This window comes from Alosa alosa, chromosome 19, assembly GCF_017589495.1.
Source record: "Alosa alosa isolate M-15738 ecotype Scorff River chromosome 19, AALO_Geno_1.1, whole genome shotgun sequence".
Taxonomy (NCBI): Eukaryota; Metazoa; Chordata; class Actinopteri; order Clupeiformes; family Clupeidae; genus Alosa; species Alosa alosa.
The window spans coordinates 16,692,865-16,707,864 of NC_063207.1; the positions used below are offsets into that span (position 1 = coordinate 16,692,865).

The following is a 15,000-nucleotide window of genomic DNA, read 5'->3' on the forward strand; positions in this document are numbered from 1 at the left end:
TGCTGCTGTCGGCGGCAGCCTGATGGGTTTTGACGTGTGCACTACACTATAAACATTACACCTAAGGGTAAGAGAGGGGGGAGTGAAGAGAGAGAGGGAGAGAGGGAGTGAAAAGAGAAAGGGAGAGGGAGGAAGAGAGAGAAAGAGAGAGATTTTCAGAACTGCAAGGTAAGCCAAAACGATGCACAGTAAAACAGGGAAAAGAACAAACAACAATCATTGGTTGGGTATTCATATAGGAGAGCAGATGGGAATTGTGATTGTGATGCACATGTAAGGAGAACAAAAGAGAAAGCCAGTGAAATCTGGAATAAAGCGGTCCCTGACTTCAGTTGTTGAAGAGTTATGAAGCAAGCCTGAAATACATTTTTCTTATTAATAAATAATGAAGTAAAGGTGTCTAATGTATTTTTTTCTCTTTTTTTTTAAAAAAGAAAAGAAAATTAACTTCTCAACATCTTACAAATAGCGACGAAAAGTCCAAATCCCACCCTTTGTTGGGTTATCCAATGAAATGGACAGTCGCTTGTCTATTGATCGCCATCATACCCAAGAGATGTCATAAAATGCGCTCTCTGCAGCGAAGCTATACGTGTGATCAAAAATCTGCAAAAATGTATGAAATCCTAATAACTCAACGTAATAGTCAAAGAAGTCACCATTTACCATTTGGCATACTGTTGAGCGTCCAAGCTGTTAAATGGAGCGTGTGGGTGCGGAGCTCGCTTTAGGACCCGGTTTCTGTCTCTCCGCGCGCGTCTTCTATCCATGAACACACTCAGCAGCTACACTTGATGTTGCTTCTGGTGCGAGTTCGCACACGTCTTTCTGCGCGCCGCGGAACTACCCACAGGTGAACGGACTAAAAAAGACGGGGATCTCCAAGCTTTTCATAAGGTCACCACAGGTCCAGTATTGGATGTTACCAGTGTTACCACTCACAGTTTTTGTATGGGTTACCTCATTCTTTGGAATTTATTAGGACTTTTGTTGTTATCTTGGAACACGCCCCATAAGTGGCGGCGGACCTAGATATTTGGCCACTTTCTGAGACTCAGCTAAGAGTTGTATTCTCCGGAAGGACTTTATTCATCTTTCCTTTCATTTGGACGCGTGATCAAGCGCGCTACGGCGCAGGTAAGGCTCGTCCACTCAAGGCGGTAACTCTTCAGACTTTTAGGAGACATAGAAAACTTGAGTCTACGGTCCTTTCTTGAGTCTTTCTCCTTGCGCTTTGGGGATGGATGTCGTTTGCCATATGTTAGAAAGCATTAAAGGTTTCTGACACAGATTCGTTCATAAAGCCGCCTAAGTTCAATTAGAAAGCAAAGTTTAGCTCTCTATATAAATATTGTGAACATCTTTACAGAAATAACTGCCTCCCAGCATCATACCACAATAACTGCTTGCGTAAATCTCTGTAATTTGCTTGCTTGAGTTGTACAAACTGACCAAAATGTCAACGGAAACAGGGTTGTTAAAATGTTTGAATGTCAACCATTTGCTGTTCAAGGCGAGGATATTCGCCTGCGCCTCTCCTCTGATGTTTAAAACCTGTATTCTTTTTGTCTGGATGGTGAAGACGTGCGTCAACGATGAGCGAGCGGTGGCGCTTCCCGCGTGGCGCTCTGGCTTGGCTCTTCACGCTCATGCTGTGGCTGGCGAGGTAGGGGATTTCAGTTCTCTTATTTTAATATGTTTTAATACAAATATACTTAAAACCATTGTTACACTTCCTGGTATGATTTACCAGGGCATGTGTGATTGGTATGGTATGTGATATCAATCTTATGTTGTCCCCACACATTTTGAACAATCATTCATTTGCAGACATAAAACACCTTGATGAAAACCAGGATGACATGTGATAATAATAACTGGCATCATGATAATTGTCTAGATAACAAGGTTCATTGGATGTGACCCCAGTCAAACTGTCCTTTGTGTTGTGCTTGTGTGTGGTTCTCTGATCCTTATGTTTCTGCATATGGAGATGTATTGAGATGTTGCATAAAGGTTTCCGTGTGGCTCTGTGTACCATGAAGGAAGAGTAAGAAAGAGAAATACATTGAGACTGTCATACTTAATGATCACTGACTGCTGTAGTCCTCCATGCAATCCATGAAAGTTTTATATGAAGTCTAGTACAATTCCTGATCTTCAATACAGTCCATGAACTCATATTGAGACATGAATATGTCTTTATGCTGTAATCACTTTCATAGTCAGCACCTTTATGGTATAGTGTGCAGTGCTAAAAATACATTGACAATGCCATTGACAATGCTATTGTCTGTGACTGGCCAGATATGTGACATATCCATTGGATACAAATCCTCCCTTTGATCCAATTTGGATTTGGATACAGAAAAGAGCTGTTTGTCTTGCAATCTGTCATTAAATACATTGGATTTAAAAAGAAACACTTTTGAATGGCTCATGTCCATGAAATGAAAGTACCTAAAACATGTAAAGGCACTGAGTAGGATAACAGAGATATATCACACTGAGTTTGATTCATGTCTAAAATGTGTTTGTGTGTGTATCTGTGTGTTGCTGCCAGGTCTGTGGTGAGTGAGACTGAGAGTGATGCTATCCAAAACATCACACTGTTCACACGTATCCTGGACACACTATTGGATGGCTATGATAACAGACTGAGACCAGGGCTGGGAGGTAAGAACTTACTAAGCTAACACACCAACCCTCCTGCTCTTTGCTAATTGTAAATACTGTACAGTATGGCTCGTGGGCTTGGGCTACATTATTTCATTTAGTGCTTGTCTGGGCTTGTAGTGAAATAAAACCAGACTCATTATACTGTCCACTGATATGAACACAGATATCTTAATTTTGTCATTGTGATATTTCTTCAAAAAAAAAGAAGAAGAAAAGAAATAAGAAATGGAGCCATTAAAAACGGATCTCCTCAACGCGTATTTTAAACAAGTAAAAGTACAAAAATGCATAGTCTTGATGGGGCTGAAAATGAAGTACTGGGACTGGATCTGTTTACGTACACATGTATATCTAAGTTTTTGTGTGTGTGTATGTGTGTGTCGACATACATTGTTGTGTGTTTGTTTGTATGTGTGTGTGTGTGTGTGTGTGTGTGTGTGTGTGTGTGTGTGTGTGTGTGTGTGTGTGTGTGTGTGTGCGTGTGTGTGTGTATGTATGTGTTTGTGTATGTGATGAGAGTTAGAGTGTGTGGTAAAATGGCTATTTTATTCATGGCGTAGACGGGCTGTTTGGTTCTGGCGAATCCACCCTGACAGCCTCAGACAGTTCAATCTCATCTTACGTGCCTTTTTTCTCTTCCTCTGTTTCTCTCTCTCTCTCCATTTCTCCATTTCTACCTCTCTCTCGCTCTTCTCTCCTACTGTCTCTGTGCACAGTAAGTTGTCATCGTGACCTGTTTACTGACACGTATTCAACACATAAACACACTGAAAGTCTAAAAAAAGGCCAAGACACTCAGTGGAAGTGTGTGTGTGTGTGTGTGTATGTGTGTGTATGTGGGTGCACATGAGAGAGTACATGTTGTTGTGTGTGTCCATGACAGTGTGCAGACACTAAAAGCACAAACATAAAATAAAGCAGGCTGTGGAGGATAAAATATGCAACCCCTATCAAGAGCATTATGGCTTATTCCTTCAAAAGAAAGGCTAGAATGAACATGGATGCTGTCATGGAACAAAACATACAGTCTCCCTCTCCCTCACTCACAAGTACACATGCACACACACACTCCCTCTCTCTCATATATAGACAAACACACTCTTTCACACACACCCAACCCTAGTCCTGACTCAGAGGCAGATGGATGAATGAATCCAAGGAATCACGGACAAGCGGTTGCCCCGGCAACGTTGTCGTCTAAGTTTAATGCCGAGATGAAGTGATTCAGTGTGATTCAGCACAACCAATTTAGAGCAAGGCAGCCCAACGCTTTCCATGCTGCCACCGCTGTTTTGCAGTGCATTGTGTCATCAAAGATGTCTGATTTTGATTTCCGCCCCCCATAGATCGAGTCACGGAGGTGAAGACCGATATTTATGTCACCAGTTTTGGGCCGGTGTCAGACACAGATATGGTGAGATGTCTCAACTTTTGTACCGTTTCATACTCTAGCCCTGTTATTTGCCCTACAGTTTGTCCAAAATGCACAAAAACGCTGATATTAGTGGTGAACATTGTTTTTTGTCCATTTTTCGCTGTTTCTTTTTTTTCTCTTTCTCTCTCTCCCTCTCCTTTGCGCCGTCTCTTTCTCAGTGGCCTATTCTTAGCGTGCGCACCCCTAAAAGCTTTTCTCAGTTTGTCCCTTTCACTCTCAGATATGCACTCCTTCTGTGCTCAAATATTTAAAAATAAAAGAGAAGAAAAATGCTTCACTGCAAGGACCGAGATGGAGCTCATCTTTAATGTATGCCCTCTCTGTGCCATGTTGGTCACTGTCAGACCATTCATGGACCCCTCACTCTCTTTCCCCCTCTTCTTTCTGTGTGTGTGTGTGTGTGTGTGTGTTCACTATGTCTCTCTGTCACTTCTGCTCTGCCTCGGTGTCTTGCTGTCTATCTGCCGTGCGGCGGCACACACACACACACACACACACACACACTCAACTGTGCCTTGTGCAGAGTCTTGGTCGTGTGTTTGTTTGCAGAGTGTGCAGCAGAGAGAGCCTCAGAGAGAATGGCCAACACATGCCCAGCACAAGCCTTTGTTCTTCTCAACATCTGTTTTCAGTGTCAGAAACACACGTAGGAAAACAAATCCAAAAACAAAAATAATCTGATTTACGTAAATGATTAGAGTAAGTCAAGGTAGTACAGTACTACATCCTTCTCCCCCTCTGAGTCTGTAGTGCAATCTCCCTTCCCTATAACATAACCATCCTTTCTGCTGGAAACAAAACCAATTTTCAGGTGGGTCAATGTGCACTGTGTTCCTTCACTTTTGCTTCATACTGGAACAGACATGATAATAACTGTACTTTGATCTCTGAGCTACCTGCAATTGTGAAAATTGTTCTTGAAGTCAGGCAGTATGGTATATGCTATATGCATAAATAGACACATACACAACAGAATACTTTGATGTTTAGATAGTAGATGGAGGCCACTCCCCAACTTCCTTTAAAGAGACATACAGAATGTTGAAGACAAATGACAGACACAGCTGATCATTTTAAAGATGCCAGGAGGTCTAACATTTAGAAAAGTCATTTTCAGTCATGAAGTCCATTAATTAAAATGGTTCAAAGATGTGTCTGTTTTCATTTGGGTGACTGACAAAGGTAGTGTAGATATGTAACCTTTTGTCTTATGGGCTCTATGCACGACTCCATTTTGGATCTGCTTCCTACTGGGCAATCAACTTCCTGTTTACACTGTACATTACACAGTAGGCTATGACAGAAAATGACAGATTACCGGCATGTCAGTTTTAATATAGTAGGCTATTTCTAGTTGAACAACATACCAGTAGCTAAAGTTATCTAACCAGTTCTTGATTAAGGTTAAGAGAATTTTAAACCCTTTTCCCGGAGGGAGTGGCTCACAACATTTTCATAAAGTCGGTCTACATTACCATGAGACAAGGTCCTAAAGACAATGACTATAGAAAAAAACATATTTGTCAATGTTTTAATTTAAACATGAAGTTGATATGCCAGTACAAGCATATCCAAAATGGAGTACTGCATACTGTAGAGCCTATAGGACAGCATTTTTAGTTGATTTTTAAAAAAATCTTTTTGACTTTAGGGAACATAGGGTTAAAAGTGTATATTGAAATTGCATTGGAAATTCCATAGTTTTGTAACTGTTCATATGATTATCAGCCTTTCACTCCTAGCAGTGCTATCTGCCTCGGCAGATCATCCATTTGTTCATAGTTGATGGTTTATGCTGAGGAGTAGCCAAAATCGGGGACCATGTATTAAGCCATTGACACAGTAGCGACTCCTACTGGTCATGGGGGGCATAGGAAGCAGTTAGAGATGAAGGCAGAGGCTAGAGCAAGACTCCATGCACACATTAAGGCTCCCTGCGGAGGACTGCCACTATCTTGTGTCCACTCGGATCAGTCAGAGAAGGCGTGTGGAGACATGTGGTGGCTTATCGCCATGTCTGACCTGACCAGTGCTGGACCAGGGGAGGGCGAGAAACAGAATGCTGCACTGGGAATTAGAAACAGCTGGACTGGGAAAAATAAGGCAATCCAGATTAATTATCTCACCCTTTAATTGTTTTAGTTTTTCTTCGTCATTTAATGAGGATGTTATTGATATTGTCCAATTGTTGTGCTAGCGTGTGGCATGGATTGGATGACTCTCTATAAATGTGTTTGTAAAGATTTGTTCAGATGTGTGAAGATACTAAAGCAATGCTAGATTTTTGTTAGTATTTTAGTTCCTTAAAATGTCTTATTCATCTAGTGGAGTTGAGCCAGTATTTGTGTGTTGTGGAGATGTGTACACTTCTTCTGACACATCCATGGCATCCAACTTTTTTGTGCCATGTTCAGCACTTAGCACACAAAATGGCGGTGAGAGGTCATTACGAAATCTGTTTTCTGGAACATGCCTGTGTATGGGTGTGATTATACTGAAGACCCCTGTAACCAGACAAAAATCCTCACTTTTGAGATCCATTAGCTGACACCATCATCTGGCACTTTTATCTGAAGATTTCAATGATTGCTGTGTGTATGTGTGTGTGTGTGTGTTTGTGTGTGTGTGTGTGTGTCTGTGTGTGTGCATGCGTGCGTGTGTGTTTATTTATCACTGTGTTCACTCTGTGTGAGATTTTGATGTTTTGGTGCACTAGAGTGCATTCAGCTCCTGGAGGTTTCTATGGAAACTTTCCCCGTAACCCTCCCTCCCACCCCCGCCTGAAGGCTGGCAGGGCTGGAGGGGGCATAGACCCCCAGGGGACTGTGGCATAGGTGATGATGCGAAGCTAGTCTGACAATAGCCAGAGGGAAAACCTGTCTGACACACACACACACACACACACACACACACACACACACACACACACACACACACACACACACACAAACACACCCACACACACTTGCACATATGTGTACATGTACACATTCTCTCTCTGTCTCTCTCTCACACAAACATACACACAAACAGACACAACACACACATACACACATACACACATACCCATACACACACGCACACACACAAACACACACACACACACACACACACACACACACACACACACACACACACACAGTCATGAACAAACATGCACACACACACACACACACACACACAGTCATGAACAAACATGCACACAAACACACACAGATAAATAATATGTTTTTGCGCAGGAAACATTTCACTGCGCATTGCACGAAATCACGTTACCGCACATAATACTAAAGCCGTGCATGTGCTGCCAACACCACAAACACACACTCTCACCCGTTGGGTGTGTTTATCTTGTCTGCTTTGGTGTGGATCACAGGTGATATAGTGAGAGGTGCGTCATCGTTGGCAGCCAAACTGTCGCTTCCGTTCAGACACCAGCTGCGTAACGAGCCCGTCGCCCATGGAGATATAGGCATTATCTGTTGACAGCTGGCACTAGCGAGCTCCATCAGTCTTTCACTCACCACACATACAGTAGTAACAAGACATCTTATCGTGCGTGTCACTTTGAACAAAGAGCATGGATGGTGAACTGCTGGATGGCTCAGTCTTGAGAATACTGTTTTCAATCCTGGACTCCTACTGCAAATGATCTGAAAATATCACACATAACAGTAAAGAAAGAAAAACAGTCAGCCACATGTACTTTGTAGACACTTTGTCATATTACAATTGTATTAAAAGTTAAGCTGAATAAATAAACAAATAAAATCAATAAATGTCTCCAGACACTTACTTGTTAGATATTATACAGGTATTCGAGGACAGAAGTGTATAACCTGACTTCAGAACGTGAAAGTCCTGCGACATACATTATTTGTTCCATTTGTACTAAACCAACTCGTTAGCCAGGTGGATCAGCAAGTTAGGGATATCGCCTGTGTTAAGTGCACAAGCAGAAGAAATACATGACTGGACTTTCGTTCTCTATAGCCAGGATTGCCACCTATGTTTGTGGATACTGTATGGCATGTGGTTGACCTGTGGTCCTGTGTCTGGTTGGAAGGAGTATACGGTGGACGTGTTCTTCAGACAGAGCTGGTGGGATGACCGGCTGAAGTTCCGAGGCCCCATGAACATCCTGCGCCTGAACAACCTCATGGCCAGCAAGATTTGGACCCCCGACACCTTCTTCCACAACGGCAAGAAATCAGTGGCCCACAACATGACCATGCCCAACAAGCTACTGCGGATCATGGAGAATGGAACCCTGCTGTACACAATGAGGTGTGTGTGTGTGTGTGTGTGTGTGTGTGTGTGTGTGTGTGTGTGTTTGTGTGTGTGTGTGTGTGTGTCACAAGTGTGTCCAAGTCTGTGGGCCTCACTCAGTCTCTCAATCAAAACCCACTTTAAACTCATCATAACATTTGGCCTTTGCCAAAATATAATCGAAAACTGAGTTTCCCCATTTTGTCAGTATCAAATACCAAATTATCTGCCCTCATTGCCATGGCACCAGCCCTGACTTATGGATGTGACAGTTATAACTGCCCCCTTGGCAGCTGTCGTAGTGGATTTATAATAAATTGGCAAACATCCTTTCTCGCAAACTGTGGCTCCCACACCACATAACAAAACGTTCTGCACTCCTCTCTACTAAAACACGGGCTGACATGGCCATTCGGCTGTTCTGTGTTAAGACATGAGTCACAGTATTGTGTCACCTTTAAACAAGAAGGTTCTTTAGTTAGCACTGGAGTGGAGTGACTTGTGTTGAATGTCAAATAGCAAAGTGGTAGATGAGTCGAAGATAATTATAAGTTGTTTTACTGTAAGTTAGTTGTTTCTCATGAATAACACTACAAACAAGTAATGCCTCAGTTAATATATTCAGAACCATTACTTGAGGTAGTTTCCTGTAACATTCCATGTAGGGATCTGTGGGAGAGTTTCCTTATCCCCTGGTAAAGCTGGGTATTTACTTTAGAACACTCCCCATATCATGCTTTACAGCTGTTTATTTATTTTAGAACACTCCCCATAACATGTACAGCTGTTTATTTACTTTAGAACACTCCCCATATCATGCTGTACAGCTGTGTATTTACTTTAGAACACTCCCCATATCATGCTGTACAGCTGTGTATTTACTTTAGAACATTCCCCATATCATGTAAGAATGAAAAAGTGGCTATTTTCTGTAATGAAGATGAAGAGCTGATAAGTATAACCTGGAATGTCTTGTTAAAGGAGAATTCCTGTTTCTCGAGATCACCGAGTACTGTGCCCCGAGTACCCCCAACCCCCAAAAAAAAAAAACATCAGTTTTACCTAGCTCAAGTCGAACATGCCCCCAGAGTGTAGCACTGTAGCTGCCTGGCAGATGTAGCTGTTGACTGCAGACAGTAATTCGAGCTAGGTAGGACCAATTGTTTTCATTTTTCCCTTTCGTTTTTATGTGAAAAATCGCCGGAATTCTCCTTTAATGTACAATATGTGTCAAAATCAGATAGCTTTTCTCGCCTACTTACTCATCTCTCTCTTTCTCTCTCTCTCTCTCTCTGTGTGTGTGTGTGTGTGTGTGTGTGTGTGTGTGTGTGTGTGCGTGTGTATCTCTGTGTGTTGGTGTGTCTATGTGCATGTATGGGCTTTAGACTCACCGTCCAGGCGGAGTGCCCGATGCACCTGGAGGATTTCCCCATGGACTCCCACTCATGCCCTCTGAAGTTCGGCAGCTGTGAGTTCAAATGCCAACCAAACACTTTGCTGGCTTTTTCTCCTGTAATAACGGTTAAAGGAGCAACCCCAGAAGTCTTCACTTCTCGTTATTGGAAATGTCCCTGGGAGAATTTTATTTGACTTCCCTAGTTTATACAGAATAGTTTTTCTTCAATATTTTAATCACATTTCTGATATTCCTTATGGAATTCCTTATCCACGGTTCTTCATTTAATTGTGTAAGAAATTGGAGTATCAATTATGCTGTTTTAGACCTGAAATGGTTAAGATAGAGACATCAAAGTGGTTGGCAGCTGTATGTCAGCACATTATCTGGGCCAGTGAACAGGACTAAGACAAATAAATAGCTGATGTATATTTTTAACTGGCTTTAAATATACTCATCACCTTGCATTTGCATGATTCTGTCTTGCGTGTGCTCAGATGTGTCAGAACATGTGTATTCTATAGATGTCTGTTTTTTATTTCTATTCCGTTCTCAAAGAATACAAACTAGAGGCTTGGCAGCAGCCCAGTTACACGTTTCTTTTAAGTTCTGTTTTGCAGACAGATCTCTGTGATTCACTAGTCCCAACTGGACCATGCTTATTTTTAATCTCGTATTCCATATTGGGCAACATCTCTGCTATCTCCATAGACTGATCTGTGTCTTGTTCTTTGGCTGGTTGCACAGATGCTTACACTACCTCAGAGGTGACCTATATTTGGACAAGAAATGCCACCGATTCGGTGCAGGTGGCTCCAGACGGCTCCAGGCTCAATCAGTACGACCTGATGGGCCAAACTGTCAACCAAGAGACCATCAAGTCCAGCACCGGTGAGTGATTGTATTCACACACACACACACACACACACACACACACACACACACACACACACACACACACACACATACACACACACACACACACACACACACATACACACACACACGTGCATACACACATACAGGATGCACATACATACATACACACACACACACACACACACACACACACACACACACACACACACACATGCACATGCATACACACATATGCACATACATACACACACACACACACACACACACACACACACACACACACACACACAATTGCATGAAAGGTCACATTAATAAAGAGATATGCCTCTTACCCTGCCCCAAAAAATGGACTGTTTTCTCATAATTTATGAGATTGGTGCCACTGGCAGTACCTATAACTACCTCATTTAAAATTATGAGCATGCAGCACCCTGAAAATGGAGTGAACTTGAGGTTAATCATGTCTTAATAATACTTCCCCATCTCGCCATCACACCATACTATTACCTTGTGATTGGTGGAAAGAAAATTTTGGCTGTGGGAAGAAAACTAGCCCAGTGCTGCCAGACCACCTCCGGTCATTTGTTGGTTTGGAGGATTGGAGCCTGGATATTCTCCACAGACAGGGAGTAGAGTTATACACCTACTGTAGTCTAACTTGAACAAAGCATAATAATGGGAATGTTTGAATGTTAATTATAAACTTGATCACTTTTTTTCGTGATCACACAGTCTAGAGGATTCACTAACTTGCTCATTTGGGTGACTGATTTGGTGAGATAATGCAGTATGTTTGTGTGGTTGCTGTCCATGGTCCTGACATGCTTATGCTAGATAGATAGATGTGATCCCCAAGGGGAAGATTCAAGATGTCTATCTAAAGCGATGTCTATCTAAAGGTTAGTTCCAACTAAAAGCCACTGGTGAGTGAGTAAGAGAATAGTACTCATCAAACACACAATGTAACATGACAGGTTAGGCTGATTCAAATCTCTGAGAATGTGGAAGTCGAGGGGAGTGACAGCTGTCAGTCATTCTAAAAGGCTCCTCATTTCTTCATAATGAAAAGTACAGTTGTTGACAGTATTCTTGTCATTTTAAGGGTGTCATTCAAGGGATAATCTTCACTTGAGAGATATCTCTTTTTTGGAATCAGGATAGACCATAAAAAAGGCATGGGAGCATTTTCAGTTCATATTGAGATCTGATTGAGTGTGATCCATTGTAAAACTGTTTGGTAGTCAGTCTGATGTAGTCACATTCTGAGCACACAGTGTGCTGTTTGGACTTCAAATGTGCATTTCCACATGCACCTCTCTATCCAGTCCTGATATTCAGATGGCGAACGCGAGCCAAGTCCGGACATGAAAAGGGTCTAAGTCACACCCAAAAGCAAATTAATGAAGTGGCTGTAATTCACTTAAAAGCTTTGTGACTCACTCAGTCAAATCAAGGCTATTGTCATGCTAACCACCAGGATGCCCTGCTCGTATTCAGCTTCCTCACTAAGGGTAGCTCTTTTCTTTTTCCTTCGTTTGCTTACCTTTTCTTCTTCTTTTGGTGTTTCCTTTCTTCTTCGTCTTCTTGTCTCTGCTCTCTCTCTCTCTCTCTCTTTGTTGTGCTCTGCTGCCTGTTCTAGGGGAGTACACTGTGATGATGGCCCATTTCCACCTTAAAAGGAAGATTGGTTATTTTGTGATTCAGACGTATCTGCCCTGCATCATGACAGTCATCCTTTCCCAAGTGTCCTTTTGGCTCAACCGGGAGTCTGTTCCGGCAAGGACCGTTTTCGGTGAGCGCCACAGCTTGCTTGGGATGGGATGTGCACTTATATATGTGGAGCAAGCTAGGCAATGTGTGTGTGAACATGTTTAAGTATTCATGCCAGGTAGTGTCTGTGTATGTGTTTGTATATGATAGACTGTGTGTGTGTTTGTATGTTGTATGTATGTCTGTGTGTGTGTGTGTATGTGTGTGTGTGTGAGTGTGTGTGTGTGTGTGTGTGTGTGTGTGTGAGAGAGTGTGTGTGTGTGTTTGTTCATGTTTCTCTTTGATGATGTGCTGCTATGACTCCTATAACTGAAGAGCCTCCTTCACACAGCAGGAGGCAAATTTCATGCCCAGAGTAGTGCATACACCCCCCACACACACACATGTGGGCATGCACACACACACACACACACACACACACACAACACACACACACACACACACACACACACACACACACACACACACACACCGTAATATTTTACTAATGGCTATACACAAACGTTTTTCTCCATTGGTCTTGATCTGTGAGCACTCAAAATGTCAAAATGTAAATGTGAACTGCCTAACAGGCGGCAAAGAAAAGGTATGATTATCATTTGATCCTGTAAAAGGACAAATGAGCAGCGCTCCATCATTACTACATTTGAGCCAATTAAAAAGCACACCAGACGGGTCACCTTGTGTGGAAAATGGAGACTGACAGCATAGACCACAGCACTCTCACAGTGATGGCCACCTAAAAAGTTGATGATGGTCTTGATTATAGAGCTGTGAGGACACAGCTGCAATATCACCCATTTGTAGTCTATAATGAAGTTGTAGTCAAGATATCAAATTTCTGATTTTAGTAACTGTTGATATTCCAGTAAGGGTTTAGGTGTCCACAAAGATATGTTACTGCTTATGAAAAAACACAAGAATATGTTGGAATACTTATATATATGCAAGATCTGAATAGGATGTTTCAATATCTTTTTTAATTTCTCTGACTAATTAACAGCTGCCTATCAGTTGAATCAGACTTTATTCATTGTTCACGCAGGTGTGACAACAGTCCTCACCATGACAACCCTGAGCATCAGCGCCCGTAACTCTCTGCCAAAGGTTGCCTACGCAACGGCCATGGACTGGTTCATCGCGGTGTGCTATGCCTTTGTGTTCTCGGCTCTCATCGAGTTTGCCACCGTCAACTACTTCACCAAGCGCGGCTGGGCCTGGGATGGCAAAAGTATTGTTAACGACAAGGTAACCATGGCGATGTGGGCGAAGAGGGGGGACTGAATTGACCTACTGGTGACCTGTTGAGAAACACTCACACACACACAAGCATTGGACACACACACACACACACAAATACTTGCCTCAATCACAGAAAGCCTCTCATCTTATGACCGAAAGATGAAAGAGCAAAGATAAGAGAAGCAAGATGAGGGAGAAGAAAGGGACCAAGAAAGCAACAGTAGGAGAGAGAGAGCGAGAGAGAGAGAGAGAGAGAGAAGGAGAAGGAGAGAGAGAAAAAGGGGCAGAGAAGACATGCATATGAGGGTGAGAGTGAGGTTACAAGAGTGTGAATAAAGGCAGTTTGTGTAGGGGGAGGGGTGTGTGTGTGTGTGTGTGAAAAAAAAAAAAACAAGAAAGAAAGACAGGAACAGTGAAATATAAGAGCTGGATCCATTCTGATTACCCAGGTCTCACCCCCCACTTCCCTTCCCCCTCCACCTCCTCCCTCACCACTCCATCTCCTCTCCTGCTTCCTCATCTCCTCATGAAGATCGACCCATTTCAAACATGTCGCAGTATTCAAAAATGTCTCTTTGAATCCACATCTCCAAATCACCAGTGAAGGACTGAGAAAACTAAAATCAGAGATTGAATTATTGATAGTCAACCAAAAGTGTGTCGGGTGCTCAGGAAAGACATCACACAAACTAGTCTGCTAACACTTCCCAGTGCACTAACTAATGTCACATCAGTTCCTGGTTGGCATGTGTCAGAGTATACACAATCTTACACTAAATATTTAAGTCTCAAGTACTGAAAAGTGTAATGTATTCAACATCGAATGCTCCTCCAGCAATAGCAATGTAGCATTTTTGCAACCTTATAGTATATTTAGCATTTAGGAATAAAATTGTTGAAAATATTTAGTAGATTATAATTTCAAACTAAGGAATATTGAGTAGCAGTTCAGTAATCAGTTCACAATCATTTTTATCAAGATTGTAGATTTAGTTATTAGTATGACATGTAACTAGCTCAAAAGCATATATAGGTCTACCTCTAGGGACATGCCCAAACACAAACAAGAACAGAACATATCTTCAATATGCAGATTCAATTTCTAGATAGAATGCGATTTCTGTGTGATATCTGTGTGATTTCCAGTCATTTGGGAATTTAATACGTGGGTAATGGGTTTAATTCAGATCTGTAGAAGTGCATTGTGTCGCATTTTTACTGCCTGCTCCATCAGTAATGAATTTCTCAGTCTCCTTAATATTTCATTGTTCATTGTCAAGTAATGCAATTTCAGTGTAGGTGAACATGCCCATTGTGACATTTGTTTTGA

General features: G+C 42.1%; 1 protein-coding gene across 2 annotated transcripts in view; it reads left to right on the plus strand.

Annotated features, from left to right (window-relative positions):
- Positions 1–622: 622 nt before the first annotated feature.
- Positions 623–15,000, plus strand: part of gabra2a (gamma-aminobutyric acid type A receptor subunit alpha2a) — a 15,697-nt gene continuing 1,319 nt past the window's right edge. Inside the window, exons 1-9 of one of the 2 annotated variants that reach the window (XM_048228192.1) lie at positions 623–1,137; positions 1,583–1,666; positions 2,564–2,676; positions 4,026–4,093; positions 8,181–8,401; positions 9,769–9,851; positions 10,527–10,670; positions 12,298–12,450; positions 13,474–13,676. In XM_048228192.1, coding sequence (XP_048084149.1) covers positions 1,596–1,666; positions 2,564–2,676; positions 4,026–4,093; positions 8,181–8,401; positions 9,769–9,851; positions 10,527–10,670; positions 12,298–12,450; positions 13,474–13,676 — 1,056 coding nt within the window. In that variant the 5' untranslated portion in view covers positions 623–1,137; positions 1,583–1,595. The remainder of the gene's footprint in view (positions 1,138–1,582; positions 1,667–2,563; positions 2,677–4,025; positions 4,094–8,180; positions 8,402–9,768; positions 9,852–10,526; positions 10,671–12,297; positions 12,451–13,473; positions 13,677–15,000) is intronic. The other variant, XM_048228193.1, reaches the window with a different exon arrangement.